At 40.0% G+C, this 27,835-nt stretch overlaps 1 protein-coding gene across 1 annotated transcript in view; it reads right to left on the bottom strand.

The window, feature by feature from the left end:
* Positions 1 to 27,835, bottom strand: part of CACHD1 (cache domain containing 1) — a 123,882-nt gene that overhangs the window by 28,692 nt on the left and 67,355 nt on the right. Inside the window, exons 5-13 of the mRNA XM_081867132.1 lie at positions 19,211 to 19,337; positions 16,375 to 16,519; positions 15,264 to 15,480; positions 11,379 to 11,528; positions 10,904 to 11,137; positions 6,922 to 7,071; positions 6,530 to 6,653; positions 4,228 to 4,345; positions 1,568 to 1,736 (exon numbers count right to left, since the gene is read on the bottom strand). Of these exons, the coding sequence (XP_081723258.1) occupies positions 1,568 to 1,736; positions 4,228 to 4,345; positions 6,530 to 6,653; positions 6,922 to 7,071; positions 10,904 to 11,137; positions 11,379 to 11,528; positions 15,264 to 15,480; positions 16,375 to 16,519; positions 19,211 to 19,337 (1,434 nt within the window). The remainder of the gene's footprint in view (positions 1 to 1,567; positions 1,737 to 4,227; positions 4,346 to 6,529; positions 6,654 to 6,921; positions 7,072 to 10,903; positions 11,138 to 11,378; positions 11,529 to 15,263; positions 15,481 to 16,374; positions 16,520 to 19,210; positions 19,338 to 27,835) is intronic.

Genomic DNA, 27,835 nt, shown 5'->3' with positions numbered 1-27,835 from the left:
AGAAGCTTACAAGACTGCCTACTTTCACTTGGTCTAGTCTTATTCAAAAGATGGCAGGGGAAGAAGGTCATTCCTCAGAGGGCACAATGTGATAGAAGTTTTATGGGGCATATTCATTTTTAGGGGACAACATATAAGGAAGTGAAAAGCTGTTTCCACAAGGAACTGGGTCTGAACACTAATGTCAAAATAAATTGTCAAAAGTATTTTGCATAAAAATAATTGTTTATCCTCTCTCCAAGTTCTATTTTTCTATTGCAATATAACCTGGGGCAAATTTCTAAAATGAATGTGCTTTATTTTAATACACAAAACTTTAAAGGTATTTTTCAGAAAAGAAAAAAAAGATGCTCCACTGCATTCAGAAGTTTTACACAGTTTTTATAGTCTCTGAACTCACCAATTAAAAATATTTCAAAGTATATTCTCACCAGAGTTCTAACTTCTGGCTTCTTTCAGAGGGATTGATGGTATTAAATATTTATAGCTCGGAATAAAATCTGCATAATTCCAAAGTCAACAGGATACAGCATGACTGGCAAGAACTTCAATGTTTTCACGTTATTGCTAATGATTTATTTGACAGCGAGGAGAATCAAGCTCAGCTTTGAAAAACTGTAACAACACTACCCATACCCAACCTTTCTGACGAAAGGTAAATTATGCAGCTACCTGGTTCTGGTATACTTATTTCACGAGGGTTTCGTTTTTTTTAATGAAGCTGACAATCTCAAGACACGTCACTTTGTAACATTTAACCACAGTGCTGACTGGCCCATTATATTTGGAGAATGCGGAGAGCAGCTGAAAGAAAGCAACACGCCCTAGTAGCAGCAAGGGCACACATGCAGACTTTCGCTCAATTATTATCCTTTAAGAGTACCAAAGCCTTTGCTGGGCTGAGACAGGCAACCCCACTGAAAACAGAGGGTATCATGAGTTATCAGACAGCAAAGCTGGAAGGGTGAAACACAATTAGAAAGAGAGGAAGCTGTTGTATACTGAATCATACCAGTGGCTCCACAAAGTTTCAGGCAGAGTAGATGCCAGGAACTAAACCTGAGACCTTCTGCATGCGAAACATGATGAGATTTCCCTTCTAAGCTTTAGGTCAGCTAAATAGGAGGATGCTCCAGAGCTTGGTCAGATGAGCACAAAGACTGGGGCCCTTGTTCTCCTAGTTGTGCTATGGAACCACATAGTTCCCTGGAGTTTTAACTATCAGCCTTTGGAGGCTTTTGCACTGCTCTGTGTGGGCTGGGATTAGTCCCCAGGACTTGGGACACAAAGCCAATAATTCCTTTGGATTTTCATACACCTGAAAATGGGTATTTTGAAATCTTTCACTGAACATACAATCTCCAAGACAAAAAAGAAAACAGTTGCAAGAGTTCAGCTTCTCCTTATCTAACATATGAAATGGACATCTTAGATGCTATTTATATAAATAACGATTGGATAAGGATCAAACAGGGTTTTCCCGACTGGTGATTTGATAATGTATAACTATTTCAGCTTATAGCAATGGATTGGTGAATGGATGGATTTCAGAAAATAAACGCTTTACCTAAGGTTGCAAGTTGTTTGAAATGCAGGCAAGCATTGGGCTGGCCCAAGAGATCTAGCCGATGGTAAAGCAGCTTGCTACTGGGTACGGTGTTGAGATTTTTAAGTTGTCTAACAGGTATTTCTGGCTGTATCACAACAATACACAAAATGAATGATGTATCTTGAACCTAAAATAAAAACAACCACAAGATTGTCAAAGTTAATAAGGAAAGCATTTGTATTAAAATAAAATAAGAATCATTAAAATTAAATCAAATTCGGACAAGTTAGATCATTAGAGCACATCACCTTGTGGAAGGCAATTAATAATAACATTTTAGAAGAGTACTACTCAATGTGCGACTATTGAGACATGCAAAAAACAATTATTTACGTTAGTTGCTCAGCATCTAAATATTTTCTTGTTTCTTAAAACAACAAGAACCCAAAATGGCTATGACAAAGAAGTAGTACAGGCACAATTCAGTAGTTTAATGATGTGAACTACTGAGGGAAAACTACACAGCTCTGAGTTCACAAAGGTCGCCCCAGGAAGTCAGCAGTTATAGATCTGCCCCAAAAGATAATTCTGTACACTGTGTATGAGCATATAATCATTTTTTTCTCTCTCTTGTCCTCACCATGGAGGCTGACAAGTTGTCAAAGCCACTCTGTGCTGCAACATGGGAAACTGTGCTGCAACTTGGAAGAGGCACAGGACACAAAACACCAAATAAATATTGCTTCTGTTGTCTTTAACTGCTTGCTATCATGTTGATTCAAAATGAAATGTTTTCAAAGCTGCAGCTAACTGTGTTACATAATATTCATAAGGTAATTGTTTTTCTAATTTTATGCATTTTCTAAAGATTACCATGCTACTGAATCATAGGAAAAGTAGAATCTAAATGCAAGGTAGTCCTTGGGTAATATTATTTCTCAATATTGCAAAAAGAGTATCAAGGGACATTCATACATAATACTTAGCCATCTTAGGTAATGGCAAGGGATAGTCAAACAATGTTAGGTGACCCAAGATTAAAGAATACTGTGCCAAATGATGAATATGTATAACCTCTTAAAAGTTTCTCAGAGTTAGCTTTGGAGACTGCAAGCTTAAACATATTTACTAGGGACAAAGCCCCAGTGAACACAATAACAGTAAATCATGGCTTGCTTAGATTGGCTGAGATCTGAGATGGAGGTACCTACACATATTGCTGGACACTGAAGAAAACCTGGTTGTTGATGTGATTGTGCTGGGCTGCATAACATCCGCAATGTATTTCTCCTATAGAAACACTCCAGCCTCCCCATACAGAAGGCTGTGGTGCTTGCAGTCTGCATCACCTAGTGAATCCATTGGTTTGAAGCAGACAGCCTTCCATCAGACATGGACCATCAGAAAGAAGCATTATACTGAAACACTAGAGGTGAGTTCACCTGGGATGATTATCTCCACACTACCCATGGCCTTGAGATTGTTCTTGTACGCATACACTAAGAGAAGCCACTCTGAACCATCCATTTCATGCACTCAACTTTCTGACTCAGCTTTTCATGACTCTGTTATATAACCTGATCAAATGTATGCTAGAGAGTCTACTGTTTGCAGATACAAACATAACCATGGAAAAAAAATGTTCATTTCATACAGTTTTACAGCTGGGAAATGCATGCTGATTTGCAGGTCAGAGGTTCTTTCCTGAGGCCTTGCTTTACTAGATGATTAGTAAAGCTGGAAGGTAGTCAGGTGACAACTTTAAAGGGCCTTACTATTAACACTTGGTGCTGTCAGTAGATTCCGCTTTTTCTGTTTGCAGTCACCATTTCAATTCAAAATAAAAAAGGGTTCCCCACCCCCTCTACAGACCAACAAAGCTGTCCATAAAGGTAAAGTGTTGATTTGCAGGCATGGTTTGAATCCAAACTACATCTGCAAACACACAACTTCACTTTCAGTGAGCTCACTTGCTGAGGAACAACAGATTGTCTCTTGGTGGCCATGTCTTTACTGTTTCACATATGACGTCATATATGACCCCAGTGTGGAACAAGTTGGCATGTGGTAAACAGCCTCATGGAGCAAATCAGGACCCTTGTAAAGCACCGCTGTTCTACATGATCCAATATTCTTAAAAGTCTAAACTTCCCACTCCTGAAATTTCTTTTCTTTATAGTATAGTTGTGATGAATTAGGAACACTGGTTCCCATAATACTTCTTGCCACAGCACTAACATACATGCCAACAAGGAGGACTGACATATGTGACTACTCCCAAATCATACCAGACCTGAGCATGGCATTTTCATAGCTGAGGGTCAATTTAAATATTCAAAATTTTAACTTGTCATGTAATGATGCCAACTCCCACAAAATATTTCATCACAACAGTGTACTGCATCAATTTCAGAAAGTTGGAAGGAAACCTCACTCCTAAACTTTTGATGGTAGTATTTACATAGCGCTTAACAATTTACTAAGACTATAACTAAGGGTATAACAATTAACTGAGGGTATAACCTTCAGCATTGAGAGCTAGGCTTCTATGCGGATAACATGCAGCCCAAAGCCATGCAACAGACTCAAAATTCTTGGAAATACCTGTTCTGCTGCAATTAAAATTCTCCTTCCGTGTCAATACATTAGCATATTTTAAAGGGTGCTCTGTCACTTACCATCTTCCAAGCATAGCTCACATTGTAGGCTTCCTTCCCAATTTCTCGCAGTTTGTTGACATGCCAAGACAGTGAGGAGTTCACCGGGACAGTAATAAGCTGACTGCCTAGAGGGAGGCTAAGTTGGAAACAAACAATATCCATCACTTATTAAACAGGGAGAAAAACATTGATGTTTCTGTTTACTCTAAAATGAGATTGCTTAAAGAAGGGCTTTAAGGAATTTTTTCTTAATTAAAATGGAAGTGGAATGCTTTGCTACATCATAATTACCAGTTCCCCACCCAAAACATTGCTGGTTGTGATATTACCACTCTGATCAGATAGACTGGTTCTGGATGAGAGATCTTGGTGATAATATCACCAGTGGAATGAAATCACCAGAGGCATTGGTTTGTGTTTAGCAGCAGAGGTACAGTTAGCTGCTTGCATGCTCAACAGTACAAATGACAACACTTCTTATCAGCTGCTAAATTAATCTTTGCTTTGCTCAGAAATCTTTGCACTATGGAACAGTCTTTGTGCATCAGTGCACAGGGCAATCCTGAAAGATGGTGATTTTCTTCCACACCGGGTGTTCCCAGTATCTAGACAGGCTGTGGTGGATAGCACTGTGCTGCCAATTTCCCCAGCTAAAGAATGCTGGGGTTTTATTCTTGCCACCTCTCTCAAGCTTAAAGTGCCAGGAGGGGCATTTGGTTCAGAAGTCTACAAGGGTCCAGACAGACAGAAATGATGGTGCCCTGGTACTTTGTGAATAGGGAATGGAAGTGGGAAAAGGTTATTAAGAAGCTGCAAGAGAAGACCAAACAGTGGGCAGATGAATGTATAAAAGCTATTTGCAAGACTGTATAACACTGTCCAGTCCTTTGCAAGTTGATGTGTTTTGATAGCCTAGCATTTTTCTCTCAAAGTAACTGATGGTTTCCATGTCTGTTCTAAACCATGTAGTTCCTTTATGAGCCTATGTGGCAGAACACAGAACTAAAAGTGCAGGATGACATACAGCAAAACCAACAGAGTTGGTTTCTGTGTTTATATATTTGCAGCCTCAGGTTTATTGTCCATGCTGTTTTATAAGTACAAGATAAATAAGCCTAAGAAAGGTAACACTTATTTATTTTAGAGTCAAGACTTATTTAGTAAAGCAATTTGAATTGTGAGTGGTCAAATATGTGGAGTATACCAAAGTTTATATAGCAAAGACAATATAGGTAGGGTTTAAAGATTAATGGCTAGCTGCAGCCTTGAAAACATGTAACAGCAATAATACAGAGACTGAAGTAGGCTGAAAAATCTGTTGTCATTACAATTGGGACACACCAGTAGAATCAATGTTTCCACTCTTGGCATCTCCACACAACTTCGTTAAATCCATTGGGGTACAGGTAGTCTGTAAAAATTATTAATGGCTGAATGGGGATGGGAATGATGTTTATATTGACTTACGAGTCATGATTTCAAGATCAGGATACAGTGGAACCTCGGTTTTCGAATGTAATCCGTTCCAGAAGACAGTTCGACTTCCGAAACGTTCAAAAACAGAGGCGCAAAGGGCTGTCAGCAAATTCAATTGAGAAAACTGAAAAACATGCAGCGGAAGCTGTTCAACTTCCAAGGCGTGTTCAAAAACGGAAGCATTTACTTCCAGGTTTTTGGCGTTTGGGTTCTGAAACGTTCGTCAACGGAGATGTTCAAGAACTGAGCTCCACTATTTATACAAATTAACTTTGTTAAAATAAGAGCTAATAGGATAGAAAAGTTATAACAATAATCTGCAGACATCTGAACAGAGGACAGGACTTGTCACCCCAGTGAACTTACCCAAGAATACCTGGATTTTAAAAATGGGAAATAAAATCCAGAATGAGTATCTGATGATTAGGTATTCAAAATGGTGAAACACATCCCCAGAAGAAATGGAAGAAAGTACCATTTGGCTCTGGGATGATGGCCCGTGGACAGTCCAATATTCTCCTGAGCAATGTTCCCAATGAAATGTTGGGAAACTTTAAGCAAGCTCACATAATTGTGTGCTGCCCCCATTAATTTCAATGGTACTTTTGCAGGAAGAGAATGTATTGCAGCCTTAAACTAAACTATGGCAACAGAACCTATGAGCACAATTCAAAACCATGAGATTTCCTATTGGACGTATGGAGAATCTGCCCACTAAAAACACCAGTAAGACTACAAGTGAATAACAGCTGCTGAATTGTAATCACTGAGTACAGCATAATTTCCACTGAAGCTTAAGCATGCATGCAGCAAGTATGTAAGAAGCATTAATTCAAAGTCTTACCTAAGGATGTTCTGTCGAACCAACTCAAATTTTGGAATATTCTCATAATGTATTATATCTGTGTGAAGCGGTGGTTCAGAAAGCAAGTAGGGTCTGGTAAGGGAGGGGTGCATGAGGGTATAGCCTAAAAATGAAAAGAAAAAGGAGTTGGCACACATGTTTATCATCATATACAGGACACATTACATGCTATATAAAAATGTCCAAGGTAAACATGTAGCACTACACTGCATTCCCCTTTAAAAACACCCAAAAACAGAATTTTGGAGTGCCAATAGGTAATTATTTACGAGCTGACCAAAACAAAAAGACAACCTGAATCAGAAAGTAAACAATACAGATTTGACTATTGACCTCTAAAACATGAAGTATTTTGATTGCCTTGAAGTTACCTTTATTATCTATTAGGAATGTGTAGGAAGCCAAAGAATCTTGGTAATAAGTGACATCTTCCAAAATATAGGCAAGATTAACATCTACTCCAACAATTCCTAGTAGTAGGTTTCCAAAATAGCAAGGTTTGCTTACAGTCATTATCAGACCTGTTAATAACAAGAAAAAGCACGCATACAGTTAGCAATAAGGAACTCTCTGGTACCTATATATGGAGATAGAAAAATGATTTGTGGCCCAATCTATTGCATGCAATGGGATTTACTTCCAAGAAGTTATGCACAGAATTGCAGTCTAAATTACCTCTTTTGGAGGGAGCAGGGCGGTTTCTATTAGCCATTGCAACAGACACTCTAGGTGAGTGTTCAGAATCCCTACAGCAATAATATTGTAAGGATAGCATTGTGGTCCCATGAGAACCTATGCTGCGAAACACCAGCAGACAGTTGTATGGGGTTTTATGGAATGAAGTACAATCCACCTAGAATCCATTGTAAAGTAATATATGCATGGAAGTTATACACAGTTGTTTCAGTTTCACATGCTTGGGCTTACGTTATAGCCATGTTATGCATGGCCACTAGGGAGTTGTTTCAAGGTTTCACGAACACTGTGGTCTTTGAGGAGGGATTTGACAGAAGTCAGAAAGGTGGCATCACACATGTGTTCCTGGAGGCAAGTCCAGGCTTACAAGGCAGAGAGAAGGGCAGAGTCTTTTGAGGAAGAAGGAGACCACTGGATGGTGGAGAGAACTCTAAGTTGGCTAACACTATAATATGAATTTCATTAATCAGTTACATTAGTACACAACTGTACATGAACCAACAATTGTTCTGAAAGGGAGCACCTTGCTTTGTGTTTAGATGTTGCCTGCAGATCTCGTTTTAGGAAAGGCAAGAGCCTTCCTGTGTGGCAAAGCACAGAACAACACTTTGTCTTGGAAATAATCTACTTAATTAAAACAATATATTGCCTGATTAATAGGGACACCTTTTTAATTGATTAAAATAAATTAATCGAACCAATTAACAGACTAAATGCTATAGCATTTTTCCTAAAGGAATTTAACTCATCATATTATCAGCAGTATTGATGTAACCTATGTGCCAATATTTTTTATTTTGGGTGGGGTAGAAGGAATAAAAAAAATAAAATTGCAACTGTCAGGAAGCATAAAGTGGATCAGCTATGCTGCTCCAATATACTTTTGTGGTTTGCTTGTTTTTTATTCCAGCAATTTGTATATTGTTTAATCACAGACATTTGGTGATTATGCATATCAGTAGGTTCAGGGTAAAAGAAAGCATTATAATTCTAAACATGAAAGCAGCAATGTTTATGCCCAGTGTAGCTGGATAAAAGAAAAATGCATGAATGTTTTCAAACACTTAAAGATGGGCATGATTAGTTTTTATGGTAATTTGAGGAATCATGTCCAGTAAATTCAATTCCAAGCTAGATACTGCCAAGTAGCACCATCCCAAAATAAAGAAAAAAGGGATTTGAATTGCAAATGCATATTTAGCTCCTTTGAATAGTCGCACAAAATTATGCAAGTTTGGTGAACTATTCCTTCCTTTGCCCTTCAGGGTAGCATGGAGATCGATGATGGACTTCCCAAAATAATTTCAGCAAGAATCCCAGATAATAAATAGCACTATATATAAGTGGGAACAGAAGAGCTTAGGAAAATAGAAGAAATAGTAATACACAATTATATTTATGGATTTATTTACATCCTGCCTTTTCTCCAGGGAGTTCAAAGCAGCAAACACAGGGTTCCCAGGCCGTTTCTCATCCAGGAACAGACCACACTCCAAGACCTGCTTAATTTCAGCAAGATCGCTACTGCACATCTCCATGCTTTGGAAAACCAGCTGTTATTTGCCCATAATATACGACACTTGTGTGTAATTCAAGTGCCAATTATGTACTGCATATTGTTTCTGTAGGTCTAAAGTCAGGACTGAGTACCGTGGGGCAAACGCTAGGGTCCAATGGGGTCCAACACCACTGTTGCTGCAGCAGCTGAGACAGTAGCAATTGTGGTTCAGCTAGCTGGTGGTAGGGCCTGGGGGTGGGATAGATGCTGATCCTGCTCTCAACATGCGTATGTCAGGGATGGGGGCAGCATTAAAGCATGTAAAAAATCCAAGGAGGTGGGGATCTAGGGACTTAATCTTGTTTACGGTTACAGCACTGAGGCTACTATATGCTGGAAAATGGTGTTTACAGATCCTACCGACAATAAATGAATAGGTGGGAAAACTGGGAACTGGCTGTTACGGTGAAACTGACATACTACCTAAGAACTAAAAAGGTGGGAGAGTCAATGACAGAATAATTTTGTTACAAGTTGGAATCCCTTTGTTGTACATTGTAGAAGGAACCATCTACTTCCTCATCTGGATGGTGGTTTCTTAATATATCGAGGCTTTTATGATATTTGTCATGTGATACAGCAAAGAGAATTTACTTTAAGAGCATCTAAAAGTACTTGACAGAAGGAATTTGATCCAAATAAAATGCTTACAGCTCTACTCCTTGTGGAACTGTTATGTTTTGTTTTCTATTTTCCTCATAAGGCATGATGGCTAGGTTTCTCAAATACTCCAAATGAGGTTAAGCTTTAATCACAAATAAATAAAATAAAACTAAGATTTCCAAGGACAGCCACCATGTTAATGTATATCGCAGAAGTCAATCCACAGAAGTGCGGAACAGCATCACAAGTTCTTTTTTCAAAAAAAAGAATCACATACGTAGCAAATGGAGCTGACAAATATAGCTCCTGGCCACTGCTGACACCAGTCTACCCAGCAGCCCTATGCAATCAACTTGATCGGAAGAAAAAATGCCACCCCACCTATTACAGGAATTAACCACCTTCTCCAAGCATGTAAATAACCTCTATCGTTTCTGGCCTGAATTTCAGCCTGCTTTAACCTCACCAGCTTGACCACAGAGACTGGTCAAGATCCAGCTCTGTCTTCTGTTTTTTATCTAAGCACCTAGCACTATCTTGGCTCGGATGAAGGGTGGTTTATAAATTTAATAAATAATAAAATAAAATGTCACACAGATAATTTTTTGGTGAAGAAGCAACCAGAAGTGGCTACTTGAAGTCCCCTGTATGCCACAAGCCAATGTTCTTCCCCATGGATTACCAGACATGCATTTACTCTTACAAACATGAATCTGGAACTCGAGAGCAAAGAAAGCTAATGGTGGCGAGGGGGCCTCAATTCAAAAGCGGAAGCCATTTTTCCAATGAAAGTTTGCCTCCTCCTCATGTAACTTTTCTACAACAAAAGCCGCCGTCAGAATTTTGTTAGGCCTTTGGGAATATGCAGCAATTGAAACAAGAGAAACCATTCTTGACAATGGCCCGGTTCACATGTCATTGTGGGCAACGGCTAATAATTTACTATAAATGTGGAGTCTCATTTCTGCTTCACTCTTTCCCCAGCAACAAACCATAATCCCTAGTTTAGCATTATGTACAGATTGTAGATTGTGGCTTGTTTCACTCAAGTAAAAAGATTGGTAAGCCAAGAGCAAATACTTGTTTCACACTGTGGTTTGTCTGGAGCAAAACAACCCATACTCCTGGTTTGGATGTAAGGCTAGGCCAGGGATTGCAGTTTGCTGCTCTTGTTTACACTGGGGCAAAGCACAGTAAGCCATTAACTGTTGCTATGGTGTACTAGGACAAGTAAACCTACTTATAGCCTACTGCATCACCATCTTTGCACATCATGCTACACTCGCCCTCATTTTCCAAATAAGCCTCTTGTACTGTGGATGGAAGGTTTTTAGTACAATACCTCCAGAAACTCTCCTCCTGATTTCATAGCTTCCGTAAGGTGCAGACATGTAAAAATGCCGCCTACGAAGTTTGTTAGATACACAAGTCATTGTAAACCTTTCCATTTTTTATTTTTTTAAGCATCTTCATTTTCAGGTCCCTGAAGCACTCACCATCTCCCATTTCATCTGAAAAGGGCAAACTGAACACTGCTTCATCAACCATGTGGTTTGGGAGATTTGTATAAAACCGGCCAACTGTGGTTTCCAAATTGCTCAGCTGGTTCAGAACCATCATGCTCCCTTTTATCACGGGTAAAGCAGTTCGATCAGGTACTCCATATTTTGCCGAGTTTTGTTCTGCCAGATCTCGGAGAAATGCCAATTCTTTTAAACCTGTCACTCCCTCTGCAAAAGAAATGTTACAGTCAGATGAGAAGACGAAAGTCTCCAGCTTATTAAGCAATTCTGAAACATCATATATGCACAAATGTGGAAATAATTATAAATAGTGGAAAAGGCATCTCATTACCCACACAATGGGTTGTTGGACTTCAGTTCCTATCATCTCTGACCATTGACCATATCAAAGCCCAAAGAACCTTAGAAGTTTAATTTCTCTTTTCTTTTTAAAAAGGTAACTTCTTACCATTCATGAGAGCATAGGTGAGGATCATTACAGAGTTGTTAAGAAAACCATTTTCTTCATTGATGACACGAAGTGTGGTCTTTTTACCATCTTCTGATGAATCCCTAGACGTTATTCCAGCCGACAAGTAAATTATGACCATATCTGTATCTGAGATATGTAAGATGGGAGCTTGTTAGACTAGAAAACAGGTTACATTATGCTACGTATCTGCAACATTGGATTCCCAGTATCAAGACTCTTTGCAGTAAATGAAAATATAAAAACCACCACTGCAATAATGGGTAGTGGGTAGATTGGGCAGGAGAAGCTCTACTGCATCCTACAGAGCTTTCAAGCCAGAATCTAACATAAAAGAAACCTTTAATCCAAACACAATAACATTGATTTGTGCCATGAGGAAGACTGGTTGTGTGTGGTGTACATCTTGGACAGGATGGCAATGCGTGCATGTTGGCCAGGAGACTGTAATATTTTATTCCTAAATTTTCAACAACATATAGGATTGTATACAGAGTAGACGAAATGAAATTAATGGACCTGAGTTAGTACACTGGATCTAACCCATAGGATCTTATTTCACCCCTTTCAATATTGGAACTGGATGAGGCTGAAAGCATCTGAGCATAGCCACGTAAGGTACACATTTTGACACCCACCAAAAAAAGCAGACTCCCATCTATGTTTACTAGGTAAATAGGCATAACAAACATAACACACATCTAGTTTGGCACTTTGGATGAAGGAAGTAGGAAATATAAGGAGAAATGAAAGCTGGTTTTCTGTATCATCACTCTTAACATAGCACTTCCAAACTAACTGCATCCCCAACCATCTTGGGCTACTGGAAGAATGGCAGATGAAGTAGAAAATGCAATTTGCCATCCAGCAGTAGCAGAATATTACTGAGGTTTGTTTCCAAATCAACAGGCAGACAGTAGTTTACAGAATTGCATTATTCAATGGGCCAGTCAGTGCCTGGAAAACATTGAGTGTGGGGAATATTATTGACACCACTCACTTGTTCATAACACCATTCTTCTACTGTTAAAGAGGTCGTAGCAGTAACCTAATTTATTTTGCCGTTCTATAGCCCAAGCTACTGTTCTTCCTTACAATTTTAGGATCTTACTTTTCTATTGCATACTTAAACAAATTGCAGTGCAAGGTACTCAAGTGTTTTTAAACCCTTGGCCATATATTTTCCATTGTCAACAGACTGTATTCCATCTGACTATTGGCACTTATTTTCTGTTTTTATCCTAGGTTACTGAATTGCCGTAACAGCTTTGTAAGGATTTATCATTTATGAAAGTGTTGTGAAACCCTCTGGAATGAAAGAACTGTAAGAATGTAAATTAATTAGAGGTGGCCACTGCTCTTTTGGAGACTAGCTGAAAGGTATGCAAACACCCATCTTTTCAGTATCCTTCTTATCTCTCAAACCAGATATGCCTCAGTAATGTGCATTTCAAATCTCCATTTAAAAAAATAAATAAAAATACCGTGTGGCTTATTTGACATGCATGCAGAGCCTGCTGGGACAGCAGGAAGTTAGAAACCTCACAACACACCAGAATAATATATTTTTTTTCTACTGGAAATGAAAACAAGCAAGAGGATTGTTTACAAGGAAATGGAAGTACTTTGCACGTCCTATTTCTGAAATTATGGAGTGGTATGGCCCCTCCATTCTGTTGTTTGTGCACAATATACAATACCTCAGCTTTAAAGGCTAGCATACGCTCCCAGTGCCTATTTTAGAAAGGAACAAAAGTGATACACGAAGCTGTTTTTGAAAAAAAGGGTTTCCCACAGGAATAGAAAAACCATGCCTGTGTTTTTGAGACAAGGAAGAAATTACAACGAACTACGAAAATAAAGCTGAAACTGTAAAACAGCGTCAAAACCCTGAACACTGAAACAGAACCAAATAAAAGTTCATTATTGGGTGCCACCTGCCCAATTTGTCTTTATCTGTCTGAATTGCGAGGAGTTTTATATAGATCTAAGTATTGTGCTCATACTTTATACCCCACCAGTTAGGGAGTTTGACGCTTCAGTAACTACAGTGGTACCTCCGCTTGCGCACGGGATCCATTCTGGAGCTCCGGTCGGATCCCGAGGAATTAGCAACCGGAGATGCCTATTCTGCGCATGCATGCAGCCGAAACCCGGAAAAATACTTCTGGGTTTGCCGCATGCGTAACCCGAAGGATAGGCAACCAGGTATACGTATCCAGAGGTACCACTGTATTATGTACTCTACATACTCTTGTTTAGCACTTATAACTATAAATATGGATGTTTTGAATTCCTGCCATCTTATTTTTCGTCTTTTCAAACTGGATCGTTTACTCGTGTATAAAGGTAAAGGTAAAGGGAACCCTGACCATTAGGTCCATTCGTGACCGACTCTGGGGTTGCGTGCTCATCTCGCTCTATAGGCCGAGGGAGCTGGCGTTTGTCCACAGACAGCTTCCGGGTCATGTGGCCAGCATGACTAAGCCGCTTCTGGCGAACCAGAGCAGCGCACGGAAACGCCATTTACCTTCCCGCTGGAGCGGTCCCTATTTATCTACTTGCACTTTGACGTGCTTTCGAACTGCTAGGTTGGCAGGAGCAGGGACCAAGCAACGGGAGCTCACCCCGTCACGGGGATTCGAACTGCCAACCTTCTGATCAGCAAGTCCTAGGCTCTGTGGTTTAACCCACAGCGCCACCCGCGTCCCCACTCGTGTATACTATTATGTATCTACAGGACTGCGTAGACAGCAAATGTTCGATAGAAGGTTTGTGAGAGACACGCTGCCATCAGGATGTAACAAATTCTGGGCTTCAAGCAGGTCACAACAACTTTATCGGATTAGACTGCGATGGCATGCTCAAAAGCAACCCATGCAGAGATCAAACTGGTAGTTGTACAACTGCCCTCAGCACATGCTGTTGGAGCTGGAACGGTGCAAGGTGCTTGCTTTTCAGCAGCTGCTGCACACAAATGGTACTCGATTGCTTCAGTAAACTGTCAGGGGTCAAGACTGCCTGGAGAGGGCACCTTCTTTCTGCTCTGCAGTGGCTCCATGGTAGCAAACCCTGCATCTGCTCAGGAGCATTTTCATGTATTCAACTGTAAAATCTCCCACATTCTTCACTTATTTCAATGTTGAGGCCTGGTTTTGTGCACAGACACCAGGACAGAGTCTGAGTATGCGCTGGCACAAGTGAAATTCTCAGCCCTTGTTTTTACTAAACTAAAATTTATGTTGGGAATGAAATGCTTTTGTTTTGTTTTGTTTTGTTTTGTTTTGTTTTGTTTTGATACAAAAAAACCTTTTGTCTGAGGTTTGTTACTTGACTTGTGGCAGACAGTGTGCTACCTTTATCTTACCTACAGCACATAACACCCTAGGTCTCAGGACTAGATACTGGTGAAGCCCAAATTTGCTAAGTTTCAAATTGGAACTACATATATTTCATTATCTGGGCCATTCTGCACCAGTGGATGAAAACTCACTTGTAGCAGTTCAGACATTAGTTGGATTCACAAAGGAATCACCTTATTTGCCCCATGAGATGATTCTGTGCGGAACATCTAGCTAACATGGCCTTGCAGTTACTAAGGCATGTGAGGAAAGGAAAATTGGTAGAGATGAAGACAAAGATGCAACAACACCTTCTTTTGGCTTCTGTGCACCACATTCATTTAAAAACAAACACTGTCATTTCAGGTAAAATAAAAACAAAAACTAGTACTTCAAAATGTTACAACCCTCTATAACCCCTGCTAAAAGGAGATAGTAAAATAAAAAAGGAAATGCAAGAAAGAAAGATGCAAGGGTAAGAGAGGGGGGAAACCCCATTAATACTGCATAATAATAGACTTACTTGCTTGGAGTTTTGTGCTATTGTTTGTATTTCGTATCAGCTGAAACGCTTTTTGAAATCCTGCCGCATGCTGGGTAGGGCTGTCAGATGACTTTATATTGCTAACGAAGGTGGACATTTTCCTTTTTGTCTCACTGGTGGCAGGAGACAGAAATGTCTTATAGCACTGATCCAAGGAACAGGTTCTCACTGTGTCTGCCACGGTTAACACAGAGATCTTAAGAGAGAGAAATACATATATTGGATTACCCTACCGTTTAGAATTCTTTATGTGCCATATTATAGCACACCCCATGATAAGCCAACAGAAAAGTCTATGTGGGTTTAAGATTCAATTGTCTAAGAAAAGAACACTTGAGGTATAAATCTGTCAAACCTGGAAAGGGTTAGACTTGTGTGTGAGAGAGATTTTGGCCTTTGTTTTGCAAAGGGATTATGTCAGTCTCTACTCATAGGTAAACCTTGCAGTTTCTGCCCATATGTAAAGCTGCTGAGTTTCTAGACTACCAGTAATGGGCATTAGGGCTACACCAGCATAGGATTTGAAGGAGAAAGGGATGTTATAGCCATGTATGAGACAACAGGAAGGGCTAGGGTCCTAACAAAATCACGTTTATGAGTCTTCTGAATAACCTGTGTGGGAACTACCACATTTGAAGTAGCCACAGAAGGAAGTTTTACTGAAGACTCATCTCTCCCCACCCCCCCATCCTTCCACAATATACTGCCAGCTGAGGTCCCCAAATTTGCAAACCACAGCAAACATCCATGTTCCATTGCACGGATCACTTGAGAAGCGGTGTATTATATGTACAATAGTTGCCCCATGCTCATCCTCTTCTTCTCCTGCAAAAATGCTGGGCTTCAGATGATCAGAGCACATTTGAAACCAAGAATCACATGGAGAGGGGGGAAAAATCCTGAATTTCTGCAAAGCTAGAAACCGGGGGTGCACTAGCACCAGGCTTTAGGGGCACTCTAAGCCTGCCTAAAACTATGACTGGAGGAAGTTCAGTACTGACATACTGGGCCTTGGAGGCTCCCCCCCCCCCAAACAAAAATGAATATTTAAAACCATAACATGTCCCTTATCTTGCAAGAGTTAACTCACTTTATCATGTTCATCTATTGAGTTGAGAATAACTTGGGATGCATCCTTAGCAATTTGGAGTTGTGTCTCTGTAACGGAAGCCCCGTGGTCCACAATGACAACTATGTGTTTAGACTGAGGTCTAACTGTAGAGACGTAGACAGGCCTGAAATTGAAAAAGAAGTCAGGAAGCTGCACAGAAACTTTGAACAAAACTGAAGGAGAATTCATTGGAAGGCACTCCTTGGTATTGTAAATATTTATATATTTATTGCATTTACACCCCACCTCCCCCCCCTGACAAGGAGCTCTCAAGGTGGTGTACATGGTTCTTCCTTTCCTCATTTAATCCGCACAACAACCCTGTGAGGTAGGTTAGGCTGAGAGGCAGTGAGTGGCCAAAGGTCACCTAAGTGAACTTCATGGCCAAGTGAGGATTTGAACCCTGGTTTCCCAGGCCCTAGTCCCAACATTCTAATCACTACATCACACTGTGCAAAGAACTGCAAAAGGCACCATATTAAAGAGCTCTCAGACAATGATTGGAACATGTTTTGAGAGCTGATACGGATGCTATCTTTACTTCTTTCATGTGCTTATTTTTGGTTGAGCAAATCCCAGTTTAGCGGCTGACTAGTTTGGCAGCCTTGGGCAAAATTCTCCCCAAATATTTATAAACACTGGAATAACAGTGACCTTACCTGATGAGACTTTTGAGAGGACAAAGCATGATAAAGATTTCAAGCATTAAAAGTGAATTAGCTTCCCCAGAGAGTCTGCTGTGCAACTGTGTGAATGGTACACAAACAGTGTGTGCAAGTCTAATTCTCAAATGCAACAGGAAAAATTATACTGGGTTATCTGAGTAAGCCTTAGGTATCCAATTTTAAATCCATCATTTAGTAATAGTCCAACCAATTATGATGTTTACATCATGCAGAACTTGTTTCAACAAGGAATCACTGTTTTGCACTGAAAGCATGAGGTCTGAACCGGTTTACATCTATATCAGATGATGCAGTGACTGCTAAGCAGCTGGAGAAATTATTACAGCACAGAATAGCTAGCATGTAGGGAAAAAGGCAAACTGTGTAAAATTGCATTAGTGCATTAGTCTTGGGTTTATGATCATCAGACAAAGTCTCTTGCCATGATAGTCTTTCCTATTAATGCCCTAGAATGTAATTCATTCATAAAGGTCAATAATCTGCAAGACTTTCTTATCTCTGCATACTATTAAAAGGCAGTCTTTGTCAGGTCTATTAAGGGAGCAGAGTATCTGCATGTTGAGAAGGGTTTGACTAAAACAAGGTGGTTGTTTTTTCCACTGAGGTTTGAAAATCTTGACAAAGGAATCCCGACAAAGGAAATCAAAAAGACAAAACAGGAACATACACACCCTGTTCCACCTCTCAATTTGTCAAGACCAAAGACTCTCTGGCATAAACAAAAGATCTTTGTGTCTAAATATTACTATATCAAATACTCCCAGATAATTCTTATTACAGGAAAAAGGAATTCAGGAAAATATTCTACAAGCATAAGATTATACTTGTTGGCATCATCAGCTCTTAATATTAAAACAACCTACAGCCATACACTGGTACAGTATTAATATCTAGGATCTTTAAAACACATAGTGGACATGCAAAGCTTACATGCAAAGGAAATGCTGACAAACATCCATTCAAATGAGTGGAATAAAAATGCCACAAATTCATGCCTTGTTTAATCACTGATACTTCTGAAGCAGCTCTGAAAATTACCTTTCTATTAATGGGACAAACCTATCTAAGAGGTAATTTGTATTCTCGTAGAACTACAATTCCCAGAAGTCATGTGATAAAGCAATAAAAGAGGCAAATTTTAAAACCACTGTAACGTCAAATGAAGTTTGTAACCAGGGCAAGAACACTGAGCCGGAAGAAAAGTGCAGGGTCTAGGTGGGCCACTTGGCTTGATCCAGCTTCATTCTTATGTTCATATTGGTTACTTTTCTTCCCAATAAACTTCTCTTACATCCTTGCACATGGAACACAAGGAACCTGTTTCCGCACGTAGATAGCTTTTGCTGGATCAGGGCATTTGACTGCTGACAGACTTCTTAATCTAGAAATTGTCTTCAGTCCCTTCCAGCATTTGCAATTGAATACTTCCTCACTCATTCAACTTAATTGAATAATGGAACTTCACTTGCCACACCTTTCTGGTTTGGCAGCAGCCTATTAAGCTTCTGCTATCTAGCAATTTCAAAGTATGTGAGTGTTGTGTGTAGCAAGGAGATAACCATCCTTTCTGGAAAGCTCTTTCGGCCTTCTTGATTTTAATACTTCTTGGAGAAAGCTCTGTTAATATTTTAGAGTGAGATTTTTATTTTTATTTTTTTAAGTGAAGATGATAATGGGGAATGGTTCAAAAGACTGAACTATCATGTTGGCAATCGGGATTAAGTATACCAGTAAACTGTTTAGCTCACTGTGAAATAGCCATACGATTGTTTCACGAGCAACCAGCATGTGTCACCCTACTTGAAATGTTCAGTTCCACTGTAGAGCTGCAATGAGCTGAGCATTGGCACACTGAATGTCTGTTGAGCTAGAGTTTGAGCACCTGAGGCAGTAATCATGCTACAACTTCACCATATGCTGAAACCAACTTAAAATCCATATTTTCATCACGCCTGTTTGAGTGTATTAAAAGTTCACAGGGTATGGTCAGATTATTATATTACCATCCTTACTGATAAAACATTCATAATGGACGGCAGCCTACAAATTATATTGAATAAAATCACCCATGATATATTTTCTGTTCAGATTTTGTTTTTTAAAAATAAAAAAAATCAGTAAAACCATACCTGCTGCGGTGCTCGTAACTGCCCTTACATCGAAATTTGTGAGCTGGAAACACAGTAAAAATGCCTTCTTCTGAACTAAAGTACTGCCATTTAATTCCTGGGTTGGACTTCAGATTGTCAGCAAGTACTATTTTTTAAAAAAGAGAAGGTGAATGAATGGTATTATAATCAGAAGAATGTTTTAAAATAACAGGTTAATTGTTTCTTTAATGTAACATTAATGTGACTGAAATCAAAAGAGAATGCTTTTTAACAGAGTATATAATTGTAAGAATGCCCACTATCAACACTCTACTGTATTTTCATTTTTTAACCAACATGTTTTCGGACACCTCCCCCAAAACCAGATATGTTTCACTCCTAACGCTTTAGACAAATTTAGGCAAAGCTACATGCCACCCTCAATTCTGCAATGTGTCCACAAACCAGCAAAGTAAGCATCCCAGGCATTTTCTCAGACCTATGGTACTTGTTGAGATGAATAGCTGTGGAAGTGTTTGCAACGTCGGATTTTTGTTACCAGCCAGGAAACCTTTGGGCCAAAGGGTAAAATAGGATATATATTTTTTTCTGAATGAAATAGCCTTGGTGGACTGTATACAGTAAATGTGCCTTAAATTGTATATACCACTAGAATAGGATTTCTACATATGGACTAACCATGAAGCTGTGCTATAGTAAAATAAGTGAAACATTAGAACTTAATAAACATTTCAAGGCAAATAGCCAAAAACAAATGTAGAAGTCAATGGTGATCCTACATAAGGAAGGAAGTGTCCCTTGGTCAGTCCCCACAAAAGCTTTCCAGAGCTGGGTGGCAGTTTGGCTTTTGAATGGGAGCCAAGCTCTGTTCCTTTCAGTGGTGGCTGCCCACCATTTTATGCTACCCAAAGTCTACTTCAGCCCCACAGAGCTATGAAATCTATAGTCCAGGTAGAACTACAGACCTATTAATTTTGAGTAATTTAAGATGGCGGGCAGTCAGCAGGGCAGTCAAATGTCCCACTACCCATCCATCACTGAAGCTGTCTAGGAGCCCAGTGGAGTGTGGTAACTAGTGCCAAAGTCGAAGCAGCAACTGCATATTGCCCTAGTTGGGAGAAGGCCCTGTCCCCAAGGCTTGGTTCCAGCCCTGTCTTCCTGCCAGAACTCTCCGAAGGTGCTCATGACATCCTCCTTGGTCTGGCTCAGCAGACTCCTTCCTGACCACTGACCATGCTGGTGATGGGAACTGGAATCTAACAATATCTTCTGGAAAGCCACAAGTTCCCCATCTCTGGTACAGAAGAAACATGGCTGACTGAAACCCTGACCAGACGTTCTCTCCTGGTGTTTTTCGGGTGGGTGGGGGGAAAGTAGTGAAGATATGCTGCAACGTTTTGTAGCAGGTCCCATTCCTTCACACAGTTTCCATGCTTCCCAGCACATGCAAGCCTCACTTTAACCCATGATATAATGAGACTTCATTGTAAACTCAACTTGTTCTATTCCACTGAGTTAATTATATCATTTTAAGTGCGTGTTTACAACAATATATATTTTCACTGTATGACGCTTGTCTTCCTTTTCCTTCCTCTGCCACATTTTAATAGTTACCATGCTTGTTCTTTCCCTGAACACAAATCTTTCCCCAAAATTCACAGAACAGGACCTATGCTGCTCTTCCTTAAACCTCTTAGCTTTGCTTTTTCTGCGAAGGCGAACTTCCCTGCTCTAAGTAACTGGTTTTATTTCATGACTGTGAGCCTCAGCTTCAAACAATCCACAAATACTAAATGCTCTTTCTTATATAGAATAAAAAAGTATTAATATTAGATAAGCCTGTGTAGTATGAAGAGAATAGTACTAATACGGTGCAGATACCAGGACTTCCCACCACGATTCCATTCAAAGCACCTTCACAAACGCACAGATGAGGCAGGATTGTTCTCATCTTACAAATATGGAGCTGTGTGCAGAGAAATGCAGTAACTTATCCAAAAGCTCAAAGTGAGTGAAGCAGCCAAGCAAGTAATATAAGCCTTGGGGAATTTGCTCCTAGCTGCAAGTTCAAGTTACTAGACTATGCTCACTTACTCTCCCAGACTGCACTTTCTTAATTATTCAAATAGACAGCTTTTCAAGTGCAGATTTTTAATTTATGGAGTGAGACTTGAAATTTTAAGGCGGTATTTAAGCTTGGAGAAGAAACAGCTGTTAGACACATTTTACCAAATAAGTCAGAACACCAGCTCTATGTCAGCTCCTTATGCTAAATTACATTTTGGGGGATTTTTTTTTTTTTAAAGAAAAATAGATTGGGAGGGAAACAGGAGAACTGCAGTATACCCCTGATAAGGCTGTTCCCAGCTAAACCTAAAAAAGCAAATCTACCAATACAAAGTTAACGTTACTGAATAAACTTTTTTTTTAATGGATAGTGTACCAAGCGTCCTCGAATACAAATATCTCCAATGAAACTTGCAAACTCCAGGTGCCAGTTTTCAAAATGCAAATATAAAAATATAAAAACATAGGAACAATGATCTAGAGCTACACACATGCCCTGAAGGCTCTGAAAGCTTTTATTATCTGTTAGGCAGTGGATGGGCATTGTTAAAGCTAACAGTAAGCAATGGACCAGTTTTTTTGGTCTGCTATCAGGCTTCCAAAGGGGAACCACACAAGTGATCTTCACTGCTAGATGAGAACAGCAGGAGGCCAATATATAGCACCATCTCGATCATACAGTTCCAGGGCAGAAAGAAATCTGGGTAGCAGCTGCATTGTGCAGCCAATTCTGAAACTCTACATGACATCATTTGATGCTTCCTAGGCATTGTATTCAATGCAGTGCTAAGGAGGATGTTCCATGAGCTCAATGATATCTCATAGTGCTGTGGAACGTTCTCCCCCTCTGCTCCCTCCTAAATTTGTTCTGGGGGTTCCCCCACCTTCCAGAGCAGATTGACCACTATTGACTAATATGCAACGTAAACTATTAAGCCTCATTTTTTGCAAGTCAGCAACCAGCTGAGAGCAAAACAGCTGACAGCATTGCCCTGGCACCTTACTCCCTGGACCACCACAGAGAGAGTTGCTGGCTGATCCTCTCTGCACAGCAGCTGGAAGGTATTCTGCAACTTGATGGCCCAGCTGGATCAGGGGATCTCGGCAATCAAAAGGAGCCCTGCTGGCCTTGCCCAATTGCTGACTCAGGATTTGCTCCCAACATTTAAGAAACCTGTCTGCTGGAGTAATTGCTCTGTGCTGAGCCTTGCCAGCAGATTTATCTTGCTGAAACCTTTGCACCACTTACTCACCAGCTTCCTGGCTGCCAGGCCAGCCAGGCACCAGCCCTGGTCATTAAGTGCGTAAACACAGGTTTTGCTCCCCAATACACCATAACATTTATTTACTAAGGGAGAGCACAGGGAGAAAGCTTCATTTGTGAACATTTGCTAGCTGTGAAAAGCACCTCACCTTTCAGTGAATTTTGAGGAAGTGAAAACAGGGGTGAAAATATTTTGTCCATTCAGAATGAGGGCAGGAAGCATTGCCCTCAATTGGAATTGGTTTTGTGGTAGTAACATGTAATCACATATATCACATGTGCATCATGCAATCACATATATCACATATATGTAATCACCATGATGCTACCAAGCTGATTATGTGTTCCAGTTTCTGGAATAATGTTGTATGCAAAAAGCCATGAGAAAAAACTCCTGCTGATTTGGGAAGAAATAGCAGAACAAGGGCAAACACAGCTAAGCAATCTGGGATTTCAGTAGATATTTCAGGTACCAGAGGGATACTTTTTGCAGTAGAAATGCGAACATTCAATCCAGCTCTGATTATCAAAGCCAAGTAAACCTTTTGGTACATGTGGGCCAGCTCCATCTGCTCTGATTGACACTATCTCTATAGGGGCCTCCACAAAAGTCCTTCTCAGTTCTGCTATCTGAACACCTTCATAATTGGAGATGCCAAGAGATTGAATCAGGAACCGTACTCAATTCACTGCACTATGGAACTGCTTTAAATTAATAGACATGAAGCCAGGGTACATCTGCACAGTAGTCTCCATGCTCCCAACTTTAGGATTAAAGCACAAACATTGAAAAAAACTGAAAATTAGGGAAGAACTGAGGCCCACATTACTATTGTCAGACACACAAACAATACTCCCAATTTGCACTTCAGCAAACAATCTGGGCAGAGAAAAGATGCAGTCATGAATAAAGTATCTTGCAGGCAAGAGAACAAATTGAAACTCTCCCCTAAGGTAAGGTTACCAGATTTTTTTCAATGAATCCAGGGACACTTTTCAACTTCAATGGATTTTGTATGGGGACTGATTTGTAAATCTGGGGACTGTCCCCGGGAAACGGGGATGTCTGGTAACCTTACCCTAAGGGTCACCAGATTCACATACTGTATTGGCCCGAATATAAGCCGCACCTGAAAAACTGGAGGGGGGGAAAGAAAAGAAAAATACCTGAATATAAGTTGTCCTGGGTGCATACCATAAGGTTGTGGATATAAGCTGCACTTTTCACAGTTGACATTTGTGGGGAAAGTGTGGCTTATATTCAGGTCAATATGGTACATCTCTTCTACTGCAATGAAAAGCTTGAAAAATTACAATGTATTTGTACTTGGCTAAAGCTAGTTATTACCTACAAGGCAACAACAACAACAAAAGTTTCACTTTAAGTCTGAACTTTTATTGTTTTTGCGTAGTTAGCAAAACTGATTGGGTCTGGTGCTATGATGGGCAACAATGATACTGAATTGTAATTGGGTCATACTTTCATATTGTTAGCTTTTTAGGCAGAGCTATATAGAGCTGTTAAAAAGATATGCAATGATAAAAGATATGCAATGATAAAAGACGATAAAATATTTTACAGTGGGAAATTGTTATCACTAGCAATAGAGAACACTTTTAAAATTTGCTGTTTTTATTACCTGAAATTTAACTGTGCAATAAAAGAAGTTGCACTGCAAAACATTTGATCCAAATTGAGGTTTTTATCCCATCGTAATAATTTAATTATTTATATCCCACCCATCTGGCTGGTTGGGTCCCCCAACGCTTTCTTAAAGAACTTTAGATGTGCATTAAGTGACATTCCTGCCTCTCAACGCCCCATTCCTCAGGATGCCTAAAACACATAAGGCACAGTTGAGGAAACTGACATAAAGGGGGGGGGGGGGAGAGAGGTGAGAGAGAATCTATTTTTAGCTTCCAATAGAGGACTGCCATATTACATATATAATGTGGAAAGGGTGCTGCTCTCATTCTAGCCTAAGGCACTCAACTTTAAAACTCAATATGTGACTTATTAAAGTAACTGTTACATAATGAGTAATCATGTTCCATTTTTAGTATGTTTGAAGATTAATTAGTTAATGATTCCAATACGCTTTATATCTTGCAAGTGTTATCCATAAGTGCCAAGCGTTATCATTTTGGCATTCTCTCTGAAGTTTTTTAAGGTTGTCTCCACAAGGGGCCCGTCTCCTGTTACGTGCTTCACGCCTTTAAGGTAATTTTTAATCAGGAAGAACTAATAAGGGCTTTGTGTGGGATTTTGCAAAGCTGACAGCATTGCACCAAAGTCATGCATTGTCAGTATGCCTCTCTTAAATGTTCACACCCGTGCCTGTAGCTAAAATCTACTGGACACCCTGCACTTAAAGAGATGACCTCAGGATTTTGCCTTTTCACAGTGCCAAGATTCAACCCTGAATAAAGAGACGGCTACTGGGCATGTGGCAAATATTTTTACCTAACTCATGGGCAGGGGCGGGGGGGGGGGGGCGACAAGGAAAGAGTTTTGCGGTGCCTAAGCTTTCACACATAAGCTTATTTTATCAAATGCACAAATGATCCTCGCTTAGCAGCTATATAAATACACATTGGTTAAAAAAAGGGGGGGGGGAGAGAGATATAAACAGAGGAGCCAAAAAGTCATGAAAAGCAGGCTTGCAAATTCCAGGTGCTCCTAATCTTAGAAGTAAGGCACTTTTACTCTTCCAGAAAACCCGATTACCTCCACAAAAAGTTTTTCAGGATCCCTTTTAAACAGCTCACTGCAACTCTGCAGTAAAAGCACCACAGCTCCAGAATGGCAGAATTTTACAAAAGTGATTGGTCATTCTTTCTAGGATAGGACTTAGTAGGGGGAATGTGTTAGCAGGAATGTGGTTATTTTTTGCTAAACCAATACATTGAGGAGATAAATGGAACAATGCATTATGGAACAAAGCTACTGTGCTTTAAATAAATCTATCTGGGCACCAGAAACAAGAGAGATACCTGCTTACTTAGTTTAAATGCTAGGATATATACAATGGATGCCATCTTACATAGATGCCAAGCCTCACATAGGAACATGGCATAAAAGGAATGCATTTTAAAGAGTAAAAGGCTTGGAATGAAGATAAAAGGAGACCCCCAAAGTACACCTCTTAGGGATTGTAGCAAGGAAGAAACTAAGAAATCTCAGCAGGGAATTCTTGGAGCTTTACTGGATGAAAAATAAAAGGATACCTGAAAGTGTGGGGGGAGGGGGGTTAGAAAGCTTATTTTTCCAGCTGAAGTAGTCCCTGCTTATCTCACAGAAGATTGTACACTGTGGTCATAGAAAAATAAGCACAGGGTTATGGCAAAATTGGTAGCTCTCCCTAGGGAAGGCAGAATGAACTAACAAGCTGGAGGAAAAGAACTATCAGAACTTTCTGAAGATGAAGATAAGGAAGAAAGGCTTTTGAGGCTACAATCAACTGCAAACCTGTTTAGGTATCAGGAATAATCTGTCTATTTGGAGAGAAACCACATTATTCAAGAGTTTCTACAGACCCGATCCCTTAACAAAACAGATCAGTAATGATGAGTAGTTTTGTAATGTTTCGCCTTAATTTGCTGGAAGCTTTACTGTTTGTTTGTTTGTTTGTTTGTTTGTTTGTTTGTTTGTTTGTTTTTCCAGGAAGTGCAAAGGATTATAGTCTAAACTCACAAAAAAGTGAGCTCCTACATGACACTCCCTGGCATATATAGGGAAGAGAATCATCAGCACCAGCATTCTTTTATAGCTATGCTGCAATTCCCTAAAGAACATTTGGGGCCTAAATTTAAAATCTGGCTGGGTGTTTTCTTTAATACCATATCTTCACTTATATGATTCCTGACTTAAAATAATAATTATTCATTGTAAATGGAAACCCACATGGCCCACAAGGGATAAATCAGACAGCCAGAAAAGGGAAAGGGAAGGGAAGGAAACCAGCCACATTTGCCTTTTATGTTTGTTAACATTCAACCACCTTTTCAGCTCAAAGCTGTAGTGTATGTAGCATGGATGATTCCTGGGACAGCTGAAAGGCATTTCAAAAGGTGCATAACCTCTCCTAGGATATCTCTTCCTGCATTCTACCATATTAAACCAACAAGAGGAGAACCAGATATAGCGGCCTATTATGGCAGTGACAGCAGCGATAGTTCTCCTTTGAGAATACACAGCCACCAACAGTGAAGAGTTGACCCGGGAAGGATCAGCTACATGGCAGTGGGTCCACGAAGAATCTCTATATCCACACAGCAGCAAATAAACTAAAGGTGAAGACAGATGTGAATTAAAATCAGAATTCATGGCAGATCTTTCCTGGCTTCTCAGTGGAATGGACAGGTGTTCATACCAGCAAGCTGAATACTTGTTCAAGCAATCGGTCATGCATCTCCCTGCACTCTGCCCTTTCTCTCACTACCATTGGTGCCATCTCCTCTACCTGGAAAAAGTTAATAAAATAAACACAAAAGAAGGCTAGTTCCATCTCAGGCAGCCTGCTTCAGTGCACTGCTATCCCCGCCCCCCGCCCCAGCCAGAGAAAGATGTAACAGCAGCAAGTGAGCGAGGGAAGGCCAATGGCTTGAATTAGTATTTGATATGCTGGTATCATAGAAATGTAGAGTTGGAAGAGACCCCCAAGTCATCTAATCCAAACCCCACAAGGCCAGAAACCCCCACAAGGCCACCCACATTTTACCAGCTTCTCCACAAGAATATAATGGGGAACTTGTCAAAAGCCTTGCTGAAATCAAGATACACTATATAAAAATACAAGTTTCACGAGTATGTTCCTTCAGCTGTGAAGCCATGCCAGCATATACCATTTCACACACCAGGAAAAACTTTCTGACAGTAAGAGCTGTTCTAGAGTGGAACAGACCCCCTTGGAAAGGTAGTGAAGTCTCCCTCCTTGGAGGTTTTTAAGCAGAAGTTGGATGGCCATTTATCATGTATGATCTAGTTGAGATTCCTGCGTTGCTGGATGTTGGACCAAATTGCACCTGTCTTTACTCCAAGCATTACAAAATCATCAGTTGTAGGACTGACAATGAGAGGAAATGGGTGGAGAAGAAGTAACAAGGAAAATAAAGTGTAATTGCTAACTGAAGAGTGATCCCTGCTTGTTACAATCACAGCAGCTTCTCCTGAGATGGTCCTTTTCCATTTAAAATGTAGGACAAAGTCCTCTCCAGTAAAAAAAATCACACACCTGCACCCCCTACATTACTGATATATTACAAACACACACACTCCTATATCTGTAGTTGACTGCACATCTCCTATAAAC

The sequence above is a fragment of the Podarcis erhardii genome (assembly GCF_964252035.2).
Source record: "Podarcis erhardii genome assembly, chromosome: 6".
Lineage (NCBI taxonomy): Eukaryota > Metazoa > Chordata > Lepidosauria > Squamata > Lacertidae > Podarcis > Podarcis erhardii.
Note: the sequence above shows the minus strand (reverse complement) of the source record. Positions and strands in the feature narration are given on the sequence as shown.